The sequence below is a fragment of the Octopus bimaculoides genome, chromosome 1, assembly GCF_046866305.1.
Source record: "Octopus bimaculoides isolate indiv1 chromosome 1, ASM4686630v1, whole genome shotgun sequence".
Lineage (NCBI taxonomy): Eukaryota > Metazoa > Mollusca > Cephalopoda > Octopoda > Octopodidae > Octopus > Octopus bimaculoides.
The window spans coordinates 18,472,886-18,490,620 of record NC_142928.1 but is presented as its reverse complement, the minus strand read 5'-3'; the positions used below and the strand labels follow the sequence as shown (position 1 = coordinate 18,490,620).

Here is a 17,735-nt window from a genome sequence, read left to right as displayed (position 1 = left end):
AAAACGGCCACGCTCAAAATGGTGTCTTTTATGTGCCACCCGCACAAGAGCCAGTCCAGGGGCACTGGCAACGATCTCGCTCGAAAACCCTACAAGGCCAGTCAGGCGGTACTGGCAACGGTCACGCTCAGGATGGTACATCTTATGTGCCACCCGCACAAGAGCCAGTCCAGGGGCACTGGCAACGATCTCACTTGGCTTGCCGGGTCTTCTCACGCACAGCACATTTCCAATGACAGCACCGCATGACTGGCATCTGTGCACCATCCAAGCATGATCGTTGCCAGGGCCGCTGACTGCCCCCCATGCCGGTGGTACATGAAAAACAGCATTTGAGCAAGGTCGTTGCCAGTGCCACTGGACTGGCTCCTGTACAGGTGACACGAAAAAACACTATTTGAGCGTGGCCATTACCAGTACTGCCTGACTGGCCCTCGTGCTGGTGGCACGTAAAAGCACCCACTACACTCTCTGAGTGGTTGGCGTTAGGAAGTGCATCCAGCTGTAGAAACTCTGCCAGATCAGATTGGAGCCTGATGCGGCCATGTGGCTCACCAGTCCCCAGTCAAACAGTCCAACCCATGCTAGCATGGAAAGCGGACGTTAAACGATGATGATGATGATGATGATGATATATATATGTATATATAAGTATGCATGTATGTATATATGTGTGGGCGTGCATATAAATGTGTCTGTGTTCGTCCTCCCTGCTTGACAACTTGTGCTGGTTTGTTTACATCCCCATAAATTAGTAATCGACCAATAGAGACCAACAGAATAAGTATCAGACTTTAAAAAAACAATCAGTACTATGGTTAATTTGTCTGACTAAGCCCTTCAAGGTAGTGACCCAGCATGACTGCAGTCCAGTGGCTGAAGTAAGTAAAAGATAAAAACAGATATATAAAACCCCTTACTTGTAAATAAAGAACAGAAAGGGAGTCTGGCTGTAAAATTCTGCCTCGAGTTACTTCCCCTTCCAACGTAAGCAAACGAGGAAAACAGGCGTTGAATAAATGAACACCATCATTGTCGTTTTGAAAATGCACTTTTCCGCGCTTGCATGGGTTGGACAGAGTTTGCAAAGACAGATTTCCATGGCTCCTATACCTTTCCTGTCACCAATCCTCACCTGTTTCTAATTATACAGCCATACCTGCGCGCACACGCAAACACACAGAGCTTCTAAACAATGAATTTTTTTCAACTTTTTCTTAGTGTTTATTTTCCATGCAAACCTGGACATTATCCGACGCAGGGTTTCACAGTGGGTGCGCCTCTTGTTGCCAACCCAATGTAAACAACTTCTCGTAGTTTTATTCAGATTATGACAAGCGAAGCACTATAATATCAACATCCACACACACACATAAATATATATATATATATATATAGATAGATATGCAGGGCAGGGAATCATCACTTAGTAATAAAATTAATAATTAACAATTCTGCCGGGTAGCTCAGTATGAAAAAAACCTTTTTCGGTAAATAATTTATAATCATAAATATATAGGGATTGACAGTAACCTGCTTCTCCAACATACTGAGAATTCAGAAATAGCAGTCAAAGAACTACTGATTTCAAAACTACAAATTATTACTCTAGATTGATAGCGATATTTTTGATACACACAGAACAAAAAACAATTGTTTTTTGTTCTGTGTGTATCAAAATCGCTATCAATCTAGAGTAATTTGTAGTTTTGAAATCAGTAGTTCTTTGACTGCTATTTCTGAATTCTCAGTATGTTGGAGAAGCAGGTTACTGTCAATCCCTATATATTTATGATTATATATATATATATATATATATATATATATATATAAACACTTAAAAAACAACTGCATTTCTAATAGGATTGATAAAAAGCAAAAACAGGCACATATACTTTGTCACATATTTTCACTCATACACTATCTTACATATGCGTAGTCTTTCTCTCCCACTCTCTTTCTTTCTCCCTCGCTTTCACACACACGCGCGCGGACACTAACATGAAAGTATATAGCAAGGGAAATAACTCCATGATTAACCAGAATTTTTACTTGACACTTTCGTAGGTATACCTCAAGGTATCCTCTTGAATGTACCTTAAGAAATCACATTGACAACTGCGAAAATGAATTGAAGCTCGATGAATTCCTCAACATTTTTTTTCCTGATGTTATTAAAATAAAATCAAAAGTCAAATGTTAGCAAGTTTGGCAATAAGAGGATAGACACAACTTTTCAAATATGATATGCACATCACACATGCTTGAAACTTCCAGCAGAGTTTCCTCTGGTTTTTATTTGATTCCTACATGGATCATAATCTTTTAAACTGTTCAGACCTGCTTGAAATAGCAGCCAAATCTATTTCAAATCGACCCTGAGAAGGATGAATGGCAAAGAAAGTCAATTCCAGCAGGATTTGAACAGAGAACGGGATGTAAATAAATACCACAGGTATTTTACCTGCAGCTCTACAGATTCTGCTATCAATCGCCCTCAAGAAGAAGATGACATTAGAACAGCTAACACTTCGTCATGGCTGTCCACTCAGTTCATTGTTTGTATCAATACAATAATGTTTTTATTTTTGTGTGAGTTGGCTTCACAGACATTAACCATAAAGTAGAGCTAGTTGTACTCCTTGCTTCATTACTGAAACTTCTTGAAATCTCACTTCAGTTAGTTAAATACATGATATGTTCAGTTCAGTTCCAGTGATAAGCTCAGTTCTGTGTGCAAGGAAACCGCACACTACTTGCAATGGGATGTAAACTTCTTCAAGACACCTTATCACTTTATATTGTCATTTTGAACATCTAAAAAGTGGAATGTTGTTGATGACTGTCAGAAACAAGAGCAAAGGTCTGTTATTGTATAATATTATAATAAACCATTGGAATGTTACATGGATGAAACACAAATCTTATTATTCAAGCTGTAATCAGTGTGTAATATATCAGGGGAGATTTCAACCAGGGATAAAACACTGGTAGTCAAAATAAATCATGCAGAATTAAAATAGGAGATAATGCTGCAAATATGAATTATATAAAAATTATAAAGGAGACAAAACTCTGAGGGGTTCCATTATTTTCCAAACACCTCAAGAATCAAAATACTCCAATGAAAACTCATGAACACAATTTTGCATTATACTTGAAGTTGGCAAAAATAATTGGGCTCTAAAATATTTTCATATACTAGAATTTTCACAAAGAATTCTGACAAGAAATCTTTCCAATTAAATGAAATTCTAGAATTTACTCTGTGAATCAGTTCTTTCAGTGCAACAGCTAAAGTGAAAGAATCATCAAGAACTACAGGGTGCCAACTGAAGATTGCAACAATTTTGGTTAGGGTAAGTGGAGGGAGAATATAGGACATTGTCCATTTCTGCGTCTGTGCTGTATTGTAAACCTTTCTTCTTCAGATTCCTCAGATGGTACAAGAAACCCAGTTTAGCCCAAAGTCCATGGCACATTGCTATTAAACGTCCGTCTTGGATCACATGGCTTTTGGCAAATAAAAACTGCTTTCTGAAAAATGGAAAGATTAAAATAAAGCAAAGATTAAAATATTGTTGACAATATTTCATGTAAGACATAATTAATATCATATTATATATCATATCATATATGATATATACGCAGTATAATATACAGTCAGAACACAATAATGAGTAGACAGTGATACACATGCAGTATAATATACAGTCAGAACACAATAATGAGTAGACAGTGATACACATGCAGTATAATATACAGTCAGAACACAATAATGAGTAGACAGTGATACACATGCAGTATAATATACAGTCAGAACACAATAATGAGTAGACAGTGATACACATGCAGTATAATATACAGTCAGAACACAATAATGAGTAGACAGTGATACACATGCAGTATAATATACAGTCAGAACACAATAATGAGTAGACAGTGATACACATGCAGTATAATATACAGTCAGAACACAATGAGTAGACAGTGATACACATGCAGTATAATTTACACAGAACACACCATAGGCATATAAAATATACACTCAGTACATACACATACATATATATATCTATATACCATCATCCTTCTTCCATGTTGGCATAGGTTGGACAGTTTAACAGGAGCTGACAAGCCAGAGACCTACATCAGGTTCCATTGTCTGCTTTGGCATGGTTTCTACAGCTAGATACCCTTTCTAATACCAACCACTTTACAGAGTATGCTGGGTGCATTTTATGTGGCACCAGCACTGGTCTTTTTATGAGGCACCAATAACACTGGAGTCACCAAGTAACAAGCCAAAAATGAAGACCTCTCAGCTGGGTGAGGGATTGGAAGTAAGGAAGATGGTTTTGTGCCATTTGAAAGGTTAAAATATGATAGAGGGATAGAGATAGGTGTCTTACTATAGAGGAGATACTCAGCTACTCCAGCAGGAAAGGAAAGGAGAGGAAGAAGAGACAGACTCAGGGAGAAAGATAAAGAGAGACAATGAAAGAGAAGGCGGCGAGCTGGTAGAAACAATAGCACGCTAGGCAAAATGCTTAGCAGTATTTCGTCTGCTGTTACGTTCTGAGTTCAAATTCCGTCGAGCTCGACTTTGCCTTTCATCCTTTCGGGGTCGATTAAATAAGTACCAGTTGTGTACTGAGGTCGATCTAATCGACTGGCTCCCACCTCCCCAAAATTTTGGGCCTTGTGCCTAGAGTAGAAAAGAATGAAAGAGAGAGAGAAAGAGAGATGTGGAGGAACAGTAAGGGGAGTATAAGTGGTACAGAGAGAACAGAGGGAGATATTCCATAAGAGTGTGAGGGAAGAGTCTGAGAGATGGGGGAAGAAGTGAGAGTAGCAAATTGTAATAAGGGAAATTGGAGTGGCTGGGAGGTGAGTGTGGTAGATATGTAAGGGGAATGGAGAGTGTGCAGGTAGTGAAGAGGTCTGCAACAGGTGGTGATCATGGGTTAGGAAGATGTGTTGTGGAGGGAGTTTTGACATAGGACAGATTATGTATGTATGTCAGGTGGTGAGGCATGGCTATAAAGGACATGCCTGGATGCATGGATGTGACTTCTTGTGGATGTAGCTTGATGTGGCTTTTCATGCACAGCAAATCACCAGAAGTCTTGGTCCCTTGTCATCTCCTCTGTGAGACTCAACATCTGATGATCATTTCTCATCAGTTTTATCACCCATCTTTCTGGGTCTACCTTTTCCACGGTTGATCAGCTTTATGCAGCTGTCCTTGTACTCATCACATGACCATACCAGTGCAGTCTTCTCTCTTGCACACAATATCTGATACCTCATATAGCCATTTTTTCTCTTACATCATTTACAGTTTGCCATATGTGCACACTGGACATTACCCAACAGAGCATGCTGGCTTTAGTTCTTTCAAGCCTTTGCATGTCCTCTCTGCAAGTACAATCCATGCTTCACTGCGATATAGCACAGCTGTCTATACACAGGTATCATGCAATCTACCTTTCACTCTGAGGGAGAGGTCCTTCATTACCAACAAATGTAGTAGCTCTCTAAACTTTTCCCAGCCCATTTTTATTCTAGCAACTACACTTCCAGAGCATTCTCCACAGCTAACTTCATTGCCTGGGTAACAGAAGCTATCTACTACTTCTAAGGATCCCCTGCCCAGACATTTGAGAATGTCTATTTTCTGTAGATTCTTAGTGTTTATTATACCATTACATCTTCCACATAGAAGCTTTCTGTGGTAACCTTCCTGGGATACCACTGCTTCTCTTATGTGTCCAAAACTTGCACTGGGAACACAGTATGGAGTTCCAACCTACACCTTTTCTACATGTCAAGCAGAGGTGGTCTTCCTGAAGGGATTGGTGATTTGTCTGCTTTCCTACTCACTTGGACTTTGGTCTTTGCTAAATTAACTCTTAGGCCCTTTGATTCTACACCTTGTTTCCACACCTAAAATTTCTTCTCTAATTCTAGTAGAGATTCAGCTGTAAGAACAAAGTCATCAGCATACAGGAGCTCCTATGGAGAACCAGTCTTAAATTCCTTTGTTATAGCCTGGAAGACTGTGATAAACAAGAGGCAGATGAGAACCAATCTTTGATGGAGCGACTTAGGTATAAGTTCTGAGGTGAAGGTGACCCAGTCCAAACCCTTAAAGGGCTAAAAATCGTTCAGTTACTGAGCATCCCACATTTGATACATCATACTTCATTATATTGTTGTTCTGGAGGCAATGACCAAGACCTTTGGCATCATGCCATGCTTGAGAAGAAGACCCATCAAGCCAAGCAAAATCAGTCTTGGGAGATACCGGAGTCACACAAATTGGCACCCATACCAGTAGCACATAAACACACCCCAGTCACACAAATGGCACCTGTACCAGTGGCACATAAAAGGACCCATTACACTCTCAGAGTGGTTGGCGTTAGGAAGGGCATCCATCTACAGAAAACCCTGCCAAATCAGACTGGAGCCTGGCACAGCCTTCCAGTGTGCCAGCCCAGTCAAATCGTCCAACAAGTGAACAACAGAAAACTCTGATAAGTGTCTGATGTTACCTGATTATGGCACGTGAACAATGAAGATAGCCTCGTTGCATAAGACTGAGTGCAATGTAGAGATAGCAGCGGGAAACACTCAGTGGATCAGTAGATTTCAATGCAATCTGCAGTTGTTTTACAGCAATGTTGAAAGCTTCCAAAGACTGTTGAGAAGACAAAATCAGAGTTACACTTAATTAGAAATAAGATCATTAAATAATTATTTCCGAAGAAGAAATAACAATGAAGTGAAATTACAAGAATAAGACTCTAAACAATAATATAATAATACTAAGAAGTTTTTGAAAAGTAGAAAATATAATTTGATTTTGAAACATTAGAATTAGAGAAATTTAACCCTTTAGCACTTAAACTGGCTACATCAAGCCTAAATATATTCTACCTGTTTTGTGTTCAAACCAGCTAAATCTAGCCTTTTGCACCTACCATACAATGCCATTCAAAAATATACAATCACATCATTGAAATCTTGAAGCGACAAGATAATGCATCATTAGATCAAAACAAATTCATCATCATTTAGCATCTGCTTTCTATGCTGACATGGGTTAGATGATTTGACTGTAACTGGTAAGCTGGAGGGCTAGACCAGGTTCCAATCTAATTTAGCATGGTTTCTATGGCTAGATGTCCTTCTTAACACCAACCACTCCAAGAGTATAATGGGTGCTTTTTATGTACCACCAGCACAGGTTCCAGTTGCAGAATAGATAAGCATTACATTTAACAGAATAATTTGAATGCTAAAGGGTTAAATGATGCCATGAACCAGTCTACAAAATAACAACATAGGCGTAGGAGTGGCTGTGTGGTAAGTAGCTTGCTTACCAACCACATGGTTCCGGTTTCAGTCCTACTGCATGGCACCTTGGGCAAGTGTCTTCTGCTATAGCCTAGCGCCAACCAAAGCCTTGTGAGTGGATTTGGTAGATGGAAACTAAAAGAAGCCCGTCGTATATATGTATGTGTGTGTGTGTATATGTTTGTGCGTCTGTGTTTGTCCCCCCAACATCGCTTGACAACCGATGCTGGTGTGTTTACATCCCCGTAACTTAGCGGTTCGGCAAAAGAGACTAATAGAATAAGTACCAGGCTTACAAAGAATAAGTTCTGGGGTCGATTTGCTCAACTAAAGGCGGTGCTCCAGCATGGCCACAGTCAAATGACTGAAACAAGTAAAAGAGTAAAACTACACTACTGTATTCTTTAAAATACCTGCATTTTAAATATTCTCTAAAATAAAATTGTTATTTAAAATAGGTTCTTGTGCCAAAGTACATTTCAATTTTGTGCATGAAAATGTATATCAAATTAAATAATTCACATTATAAATTTAAATATCATTAACATATTTGAAATCTAAGTTAAAATCAAATACATACATGATTTTCATAATACTCCCCTAAGGCAGAATATCCACCCCCAAGAGTAGACAATATGGCCATTGCTTCATCCATTCTTAGCTTCATCTCAACCAAATGCTGCATCTTACAATACCTAAAAGAGTAAGAAGTAAAAAAAATTACAAATCATCATGGTACACATCATTATCATCATTTTAACATCCACTTTTTCAAATCACACCAGTTCTTCCATCTTCCTTGATTTTTTTCCACCATGAACATAGCACTTTTCAACTTGGTGTTTATTATTTATATGTGCCATGGATCCAGATCCAATCCCACAATGCAGTGCTTTGAATGTCTTCTACTATAGACTAAGTTTGACCAAAGGCTCGGAAGTGAAGTCTGGTAGATGAGAAACAGTATACAAGATTGTTCTATCTCTCTATTCATACATATATACAAGGGGGTGCCGAGAAGTTACTGGCTTTAAGGGTATCGTGAAAGGTTCGGTTGGAGGCCTAACCTTCCAAGTTCTTTTGAAGGAGTGAGAAAAACTGAAGGACCACTGCAATAAGTATGAGCATCTGATGGGAAAAAGAAAAAGAAAAGATGGTAAATGTTTTTATTTTTCATTCCCTTCGAAATTTTATCCCTAATAGTGGTTTAGAACTTAGCTGTTCTTTCTAGCATGAAGGAATCCTATGATGGATACCTCTTATGTGTTTAAATGTACACTGTATTTTTATATATATATATATATATATATATATATATATATATATGCGTATAAGAAGGGATGACCACTAAGTGGACATCCGATATGCTAGAAAGAGATCATCCACGATCTAACCACAAAGAAAATATGTTCTCTAGAAAAAATTTAGCAAACACCAGAACATATATATATACATACATATATATATATATATATATATATATATATATATATATATATATATATATATATATATATGTATATATACCGGAGTAAGCACATGAAATGTGCAACAAGGTGGAAAAAAGAGTACTCAAATACCAGAGGTATATATATATATACACACACACACACACTGCAATGTTTCTCAATGTGTGCTGTAGAAACAAAAATGAATGTAAGTGTATATGCATGTATGTATGGAAATACAGTATTAGCAATGTAAGGTAATGCAATACATTACATGTCTATGAACATTTTGTGACATACATGTCTCTAAAGAAACATAATTCAATGAAGGGACGTAACTCAATATGGTGAGCCATTATTTGAAAGATATGGATAAAATAGTGCAAGACCCAGTAATGGGGGAGTGGTCGATATTATTGACTGAAACTTTTGCAGACAGGGTTCCAATATGCCAGAAGTCCTTTGACTGAAATCAGAAAACTAAACAATATACTAGTAATATTCTGGCTGTTGCCAGTACTGCCTGACTGGCCCTCGTGCCGGTGGTACGTAAAAGCATCCACTACACCCTCGGAGTAGTTGACGTTAGGAAGTGCATCCAGCTGTAGAAACTCTGCCAGATCAGATTGGAGCCTGGTGCAGCCATCTGGTTCGCCAGTCCTCAGTCAAGTCGTCCAACCCATGCTAGCATGGAAGGCGGACGTTAAACGATGATAATGATGATGATGATGATGTGATTTATGCTCCTGTTGTGACTAAACACATTCTTAGAGGTACTTCAGCTTAAAAGTACAATTGCTTGGCTTGGAATTAAGGGCCATATTCTTAGTTGCCATAAATTAGCTGTCACACTACCAGTGGCTGGAAACTAACCACTATATTCATAGTAGCTAGAAACTACCACTGTCCTAGAGCCTGGGAACTACCATTCTCTTAGTGGTTGGAATCTATCATATTCTAAGTGATTGAGAATACCACAATATTCCTAGTACCTCATCATCATCATTTAACGTCTGTGTTCCATGCTAGCATGGGTGGGACGGTACCACAAAAGCCGACCAGGCTGAAGCCTGCACCAGACTTCTGTGACTTTTGGCAGGATTTTTACAGCTGGGTGCCCTTCCTAACACCAACCACTCAGCAGAGTGGACTTGGTGCTTTTTATGTGGCACAAGCACAGGCGAGGTAAGTTTTGGCAAGGTTTTTACAGCTGGATGCCCTTCCAAACACCAACCACTTTACAGTGTGGACTGGGTGCTTTTAAGTGGCACCTGCACTGACAGGGTAACCAAGTATTATTTCTATAAATCCTTTTCTTCAAACTCAGAGGAACCTTGCAAAGGAATTTGCTCTGAATGTTTATCAAGGATTTATGATGTGTCTTTACTTAGAACAATATATCAAACACATAGTTGTGAAAGTGTTCAGGAGCAAAAACTATCCCACTTACTTCCTTTTCAGATCGAGTTCATTTCTATTCAATGATATTGATACCCGTATAGCTGGATGATCGTTGTTGTTGGCACTCCGTCGCTTACGACGTCGAGGGTTCCAGTTGATGCGATCAACGGAAGAGCTCGTGAAATTAACGTGCAAGTGGCTGAGCACTCCACAGACACGTGTACCCTTAACGTATTTCTCGGGGATATTCAGCGTGACACAGTGTGACAAGGCTGGCCCTTTGAATTACAGGCACAACAGAAACAGGAAGTAAGAGTGAGAGAAAGTTGTGGTGAAAGAGTACAGCAGGGTTCGCCACCATTCCCTGCCGGAGCCTCATGAAGCTTTAGGTGTTTTCACTCAATAAACACTCACAACGCCCGGTCTGGGAATCGAAACCGTGTCAGGGTGTAAGTTCAAATCAAGTAGTCTAACAGGAAACTTTCTTTACAGGAGTACAAATTACATGGTTCAGGAACAACAGGCAAAGGGATTCTTACAAAGTTGTAGAGATTCTTTTGGTAAAAGACCAAGAGGCCTGACTGCAATTGGGGATGCAGGGGAGCTTACTGTCTGAACCTTGTATGAAGGTGTTTTTTACTATTGGATAGTCATCTCATGGGAGTTGTGGTAGTGGATGAAAGCCATCCAGTTGCTGGAAATGAATGAATTTTGCCAGGTGTTGTAAACCATGTTCTTCTCCAACACTGCTTTATGCCAATGTATGTGGACCACTTGTGAGTTAGGATTAGGCTTTGATTGTTCAAGAAATGTGAAGCAAAGGAAAATTTCAATGCTTAACTGATTAACCGTCTCAAATGAATCTGGAGTACATTTGGGATAATGGAAAACTAGAGGTGCTCCTGACTAATAAGCTAATGTGAAATGCTTTACAATCTGAGAGCTGTTATGTGATTGATAGACATGTCATGAGCAGTGATGATTATACCACTGTCTGTCTGATGTCCCAATAGGTGCAGAGATGTTGATAGTTTTTGCAGAGGCTGGGTTTGAGAGTGGCAAAAAAAATAATAGGTGTTTGGTGCCTGTGTGTTCGTCAAATATAGATGGATGTGTTGTGAATAGATGAAGGGTTTTTGATGCATTGTCTTGGCATCCCAACTCACTAACCTTTTGAAGGTGCATACACAGCACACAGACATGCACAAGCACAGATAGTAGTGACACCAAGTTAGGTTAACAGTTACAAATCACTAATAAAGTACATTAGGACAGAGACAGAGAGAGACATTAACATGGACTGTAGAAATGAATGTTCAATAATATAGCAAAGAATAGATAGAAAGACAGATAAAGGAGACAGACAAGAAAGAGAGAACTGACAGGTAAGTAGAGAGAGAGAGAGAGTGGGTACACGGATATGTAAAAAGAGAAAGACAATTAACACAATAAATAAATACGAAAAGAGAGAAGGGGGAGTAGATAAACATTAAGGAAAACAACAAGGGTAAACAAAGGTGAAACAAAAGCGAACCTTAAAAAGTATGTTTATAGTCGAAATTAGTTTAATAATTCAAGCCTAAAGTAGGCTGGGGTTTTGTTACGGGCCCATCCGAGGAGTAGAAACAAATGCTGTTAGCATTCACAAATACTTACCAACTATAATCAATGTATTGTTTAGGATACTGGAGAACAATATCGATAAAATAGGGCACTGTGGTGTGTGATTGGTCAAGGATAATATTTGCAGGACGGTGGCTGAAACCAATATTGGACTGGACGAATTTGATGAACCGCTTCTTGAATTTGGGGGAAAAACGAACTCGATCCATAAGAAGAGAGACGAGATGACTATCAAGTAAGAGGCAAGTCTGACGACTGGGATACATCACGGTGGGGGCCGTGACAGCTGGAGTCTTGGAGACATGGTCAACTATTCCCCTACAACAATCACTGGTATCATCAATACGATCATCATTGTCAAGGGTGAAGGTTGAACATGTCGGTGCTGTCGAGTATAAATGTGGGGAGCAGTTAAAAACATACTTTTCTGTACTGTCTGATAGAGCAATGGGACATGTTTGGTTAGGAACTAAATGTAGACAGTTTGTCTGTTTGTTGTATTCCAACTGGGACACATCGAGTTGGGTTGGGTTGTGACCATGGCGGAATAAATAACAGTCAACTAGGAAGTCTTCAGACCGAACACTTATCAAAATTCGCGCCATGCTAATTGGAGAAGGCTCAGGTTTATAGGTTTACATGCATAGGCTCAGCTTCCTAAGGCTACATACCAGCACCAATAGTAATGCATAAACATGTATGTGTAAGCGTGTGTATAACTACGTGTTTACATGTACAAACATACCGTATACGTTTTTTTGAGAATAGATCAACAGCCCAAGGGTATGTTACGGATTAAATAGTACATTATTAACGATACTGAATATTTCTTAAGAATAAAAAGCCCTTTCCGGAAATAATATGATATCACCATGTGCAATGAACCGGTGACGTATATGTGGATGCTGTTGTTTATGTATGTGTAAAAAAGTTATGTATATGTATCAATGTCAGAACATCACCAAACCAGATAGACAAGGTAATAACAGTAAGTTATAATATGCATGTGAATATATATATATATATATACATATATATATATATATATATATACAGGGGTTGGTAAATGTAGTATTACGTCATGCTTTGAAAGTCTAGAATGTTCTTCATTTCAAAACAAATGAGAACCGGTCTCAGTGAAGAAATTAACAATATAGTATAGTATACAGATAGAGGAAATAAGTATAATACGTAACAGCAGAGTCTAACGGAACCAAAGCTTTTTAGAAGTCTAAAAGTGCAAATCTTATATAAACCAGATAATCTTGCAGATATTTCGTTTCGGTTCACCACTTATTTCAAGAACCATAACTCTACTATGCTATAGAATGATCTCCCTTTTTCCCTAACCCATCTGATACATCAGGCTAATTACTGTCCTAATCGCAGGTACAGGTGCGGCGCTTAGTGTTTAGGGTTGCTCGGCTCGCGATCGTAATGTCGTCCTGGACTAAGCGTTATGTTGTGTCTTTAAGCAAAGTATTTCATTCCTTGTTGCTGCTGATGAATACCAGTCGAGTAATGGTGCTCTCTTCCTCCAACTGTCACATCCTGGATGTGCCGTCGAGTCAAAGGACAGGAGTGTCAAGATGTCTAAGGCAGCTCACGACTACATAGACACTTGAAACAATAGACGAAAGTATATATTATCAAGCCATGTTATCATACTCGTTGGTGAACGACAGCTAGCTCTTTATTCTAGTCACACACACCCACACAGGATCTTTCTACAATAAATCACAACAAATTATAAAGAACTCAAAGCTGTGAACTTCACTATACAGATATCTTACACAATAAAACAAAAATATTCACAAAAAAAATCCACCTGAACGTATGATGACCCTCGTCAGACACGACCTTCGAACATTGGGCCTTACCGAGGTAATGACTAGTGACCGGGACCGTTGGAGATATGCTGTGCTTGAGAAGACCCGACAAGCCAAGTGAGACCATAGCTCATGGCCCATGCCAGTGGTTGTAACCAGCCCATTTATGAATACCCCTCATTCACTGGACAATAAACCTTGCTTGTGCAGACCTGTTGAGGCAAGTGAAATCAAAATTGCTGACGTGGCCGACGACAGTACCGCCTGATTGGCACTCGTGCCAGTGGAACGTTAAAAGCACATCAGAACGTGGGGTGTAACCGGGCCACTTATGAGTACTCCTCATTCATTGGACAATGAACTTTGCTTGTGAAGACCTACTGAGGCAAGTGTAAACAAACCAAAATCGCTGACGTGGCCGATGACAGAACCGCCCGATTGGCACTCGTGCCAGTGGGACGTTAAAAGCACATCCGAGCGTGGTCGTTGCCAGTGCCGCCGGACTGGCTCCCGTGCATGTAGCACGTAAAAACACCTTTTGAGCGTGAGCGTGGTCGTTGCCAGAACCGCCTGACTGGCCCTCGTGCCGGTAGCACGTAAAAAGCACCCACTACACTCTCGGCGTGGTTGGCGTTAGGAAGGGCGTCCAACTGTAGAAACTTTGCCAGAACAGATTGAGCCTGGTGCAGCCTCTGGCTCACCAGTCCTCAATCAAACCATCCAACCCATGCCAGCATAGAAAGCAGACGTTAAACGATGATGATGATGATGATCCAGACATGATTGTCTGTCTTTTATGCCAGTATAGTGTATCCAGGATTGCATTATGTAATGTGTCCTTCTATTTGTAAGATGATAGAATATGATATGTAAGAGCTTTGACTGCTGTTTCTAGCGGGCTCCAATCCAAATGGTTCTTGTCATTACATGTTCAATCATTCCCAATCACCCAAACACATCACCAATACCCTAGAGTACAATTACAACATCGACTTAATCCAGACACATCTATATCACCATAGAACACTAGTTTAACACTATACTCTTAAAACAGTAGTGTAATATTTGAGGAAAATTTGGCTGCAATTTTTCGCAGGCTTTGTGATTATATAGATATCTGGTTCTACCTGGACCCCAGTCTCTCCACAACAAACTACAAAGTATGCAGAACAGCATGTGCGACATCACAAGTTGTATACAAACTGCATCCACAGACCTGAACAACTAAACAAAGATACTAAAAATAAAAGACCACTTGGACATGCATGAAGCACATTCTTAATCCCCAAAGTGCCTGCCATTTATATGAAAAACCACCAAGTATCCAGATAGATATACAATAGCCCAGAATATTTCTACAACAGTACCCTACCCAAAGAAAGTTATCTTTCCCACTTAGCCCAGACTAACACAAACGGGCAGAAAATGTTGCAACTTCAATAACATTACTTTTCTTCAACCCGTTCTGGGATGCACACCGCCAACAATAAATGCAGAGCAACAATGACTGGCCTGTTCTGGCTGAGTGCACCTTCCTTACTTCCACCACCAGAATCTGTAGCTATACAAAAATAAATAAGACAATGGAGAGAGTGGGTATAAGAGAAATCAGCTGTAATGAGCAAAAAAGAAGCCTGCTGGCATGGTCATGTGATGCATATGAAACAGGTGCATTAGAAGTACCAATCCTTAAATGTGGATGAAACTCGTAGAGGAGGGAGACCCAGGAAAACATAGGAAGAAATAGTGGAGACCAATGTCGAGCCTCATGAAGAAGATGAGAAAGGACCAAATTGATGATCCAGTGTGCTCAAGAAGACTGGTCCAACTCAGTTAAAAAATAAGGTCCTTAAATCATATTAATTATGGTTATACCTCAGCACTCAAGTTGTTATTGAGTCTTCCTCACATCTCATCTTTCTAAAACTCATCCCTCCATCACTATTCTAACTATGGTACTATTTACTTATCTGCTGTAATTATATGAGAGCAGAACTACACATATGTCACCCGTCCCACACTTTCAGTATCATACTTTACCACATTTAGCCCCTTTCCTCTGAGCATCCTCTCATATATGCCATCAACATATCTTCTACCTTTGTTTGTCTTCACTCTATCCACCCCTACATATCTTTGACTTTTATCTCTGTCACTGTGCACTCCTCTTTCACAAACACACTTCACATCAGCTCCCTTTTCTCATATGTTTGTCTTTATTATACTCTTACTCTCCACCTCCTCCTCCTCCTTCCTGACCCGTTCCCCAAACTAATATTCATCATTAACCACATCCATCCATGTTCACCATTCACTGTATTCCCTAACCTCTGTGTCCATCTCTAACCATCTGTCACTCTCCTTTCACTCTCACAAACTTACCTACCCATTCTTCACTATCTTTTCTCTCTATTCACACTTTATTCACATTCTTGTATCTGAAGATATGCCATGACCACATTTCCACCATCCTGTCTTCCTTTTTGGCTAGGGTAGACATGTATTTGTCCCTCTCGTCATTCTAACTTCACAAATTCCACTTCAACCATTTGTATGTCTCTACTCCCACCTCTCTCTCTCTCCCTCCCTCTATTCCCCTCTCACTCTCATCACAATGCTTAAGTGATGAGAGATTGTAGCCACAACTCTTCCCTCTCCCTCCTATTCACACTCTTTTGCCACTGACCATCGCTCTTAACAGCAAATATATAGCAGTTATTACTCTCTAATCACCTTCTGTCATTATTGTCTGTTATTATTCTATTCTAGCACTGCCCCTTCCTCCGTCCCCTTCACTATGTTTCCTCCATCATACTCTTACTTCTTTTTCTCTCTCATCTTAATTTATCTTCACAGGGTTAAGATAATCCTTTACTCTTGTCCTGTCAATAACATGTCAACCTCGCTAGTGTTGGTGCCACACTAAATTGTGCCCAATATATTCTGTAAAGCGATTGATAATAGGAAAGGTATTCATCCATAGAAATCGGGATAAAAAAATAGAACATACAAGTGAGATGCTGTTTATTCCATCCATCGATGAATGCAGTAATTCAAGAAATTTTTATTAATTAAAATTATTCTTTTATTGATAAGAATAATCATTATCTATATGACTAAAACCTATTAGAAATAGTAGCTAAATCTCCTAGTCACACCCTACATAAAGGAAGAACAAATTGGGTAATATAGTCCTAGATACACAATGCACGAAAACGGTGGTGATGGCTAAGTTGTCTTTGGTTATAATTCTGTTTACTCAAGCTTAACCTGTGGCTAAATAACAAACATTTGCATGACGACGACGATAGTGATGTGGCAGTGGTGGTGTTGCTGCTGCTAATGAAAATAATGTTGACGACGAGGATAGCGTTAACTTCAATATTTGTCCCACTTTAGAAATGTCTGAATAATGATACATTTCACGTTCTTTGATCTTGCTGTAAACATTGCATCAATAAAAGTTTTTTAAAAAGAACCTAACATAACATAAATACACCGCTTGACTAACAACCTGGATTATGGAATTGTCCATTTCTATATAATCTCTTACTATATTTGTTAAATATTTTAACCAATATTTGTTATGGATTTCTTTATTTAATATCAAACTGTTGTACATATAGTTATATAAAATTAATAATCAAACATCTTTTAAAAAAAACGCCATCGACGTACTAATTGTGGTTTTATTGAGTTTAATATTCCTTTTTGGCGCATCTAACTATTGAAATATGTCTTGGGATTGCTAACATAATAATTTCATAGTTTAATAACTCAAATAAACATTAACATGTACATTTCAGAATGTCGAGATCTCAACTTTGAATTATTTACCGCTCAAAACGCAGTAGTCAAAGTCGATGATAAACACTTCTGCTTCGACTGCAAATACGACCGGAAGCAAGAAACGAACCCGAAGAAAAAAGTTGGCTTTAAACAATGAAATAATAAAATTAGAATTCATGCTTAATGTTTATTAGTATTTTATGTCTTTTAAATTTTCCTTTATCTTATTTTTGTGAATTTAGTTTGGCTACTCATGTAAAAAATTCATAAAAGCAGCTAA

The 17,735-nt window shown here is 39.0% G+C and overlaps 1 protein-coding gene and 1 long non-coding RNA gene across 2 annotated transcripts; one reads left to right on the top strand and one right to left on the bottom strand.

Moving 5' to 3' along the window:
- Positions 1-2,028: 2,028 nt before the first annotated feature.
- Positions 2,029-13,137, bottom strand: LOC106873469 (uncharacterized). Its single transcript, XM_014920849.3, has 4 exons — positions 11,871-13,137; positions 7,946-8,060; positions 6,561-6,706; positions 2,029-3,537 (listed from the first exon to the last, which is right to left on the bottom strand). The coding sequence occupies exons 1-4, from the start codon at positions 12,440-12,442 to the stop codon at positions 3,312-3,314; spliced, it is 1,059 nt and encodes a 352-aa protein (XP_014776335.1). The 5' UTR covers positions 12,443-13,137; the 3' UTR covers positions 2,029-3,311.
- A 76-nt stretch (positions 13,138-13,213) lies between these two features.
- Positions 13,214-17,635, top strand: LOC149137462 (uncharacterized). The gene is made up of 2 exons (XR_016241019.1): positions 13,214-15,511; positions 17,473-17,635. It is a non-coding gene; the product is annotated as an uncharacterized LOC149137462 (long non-coding RNA).
- Positions 17,636-17,735: the final 100 nt, after the last annotated feature.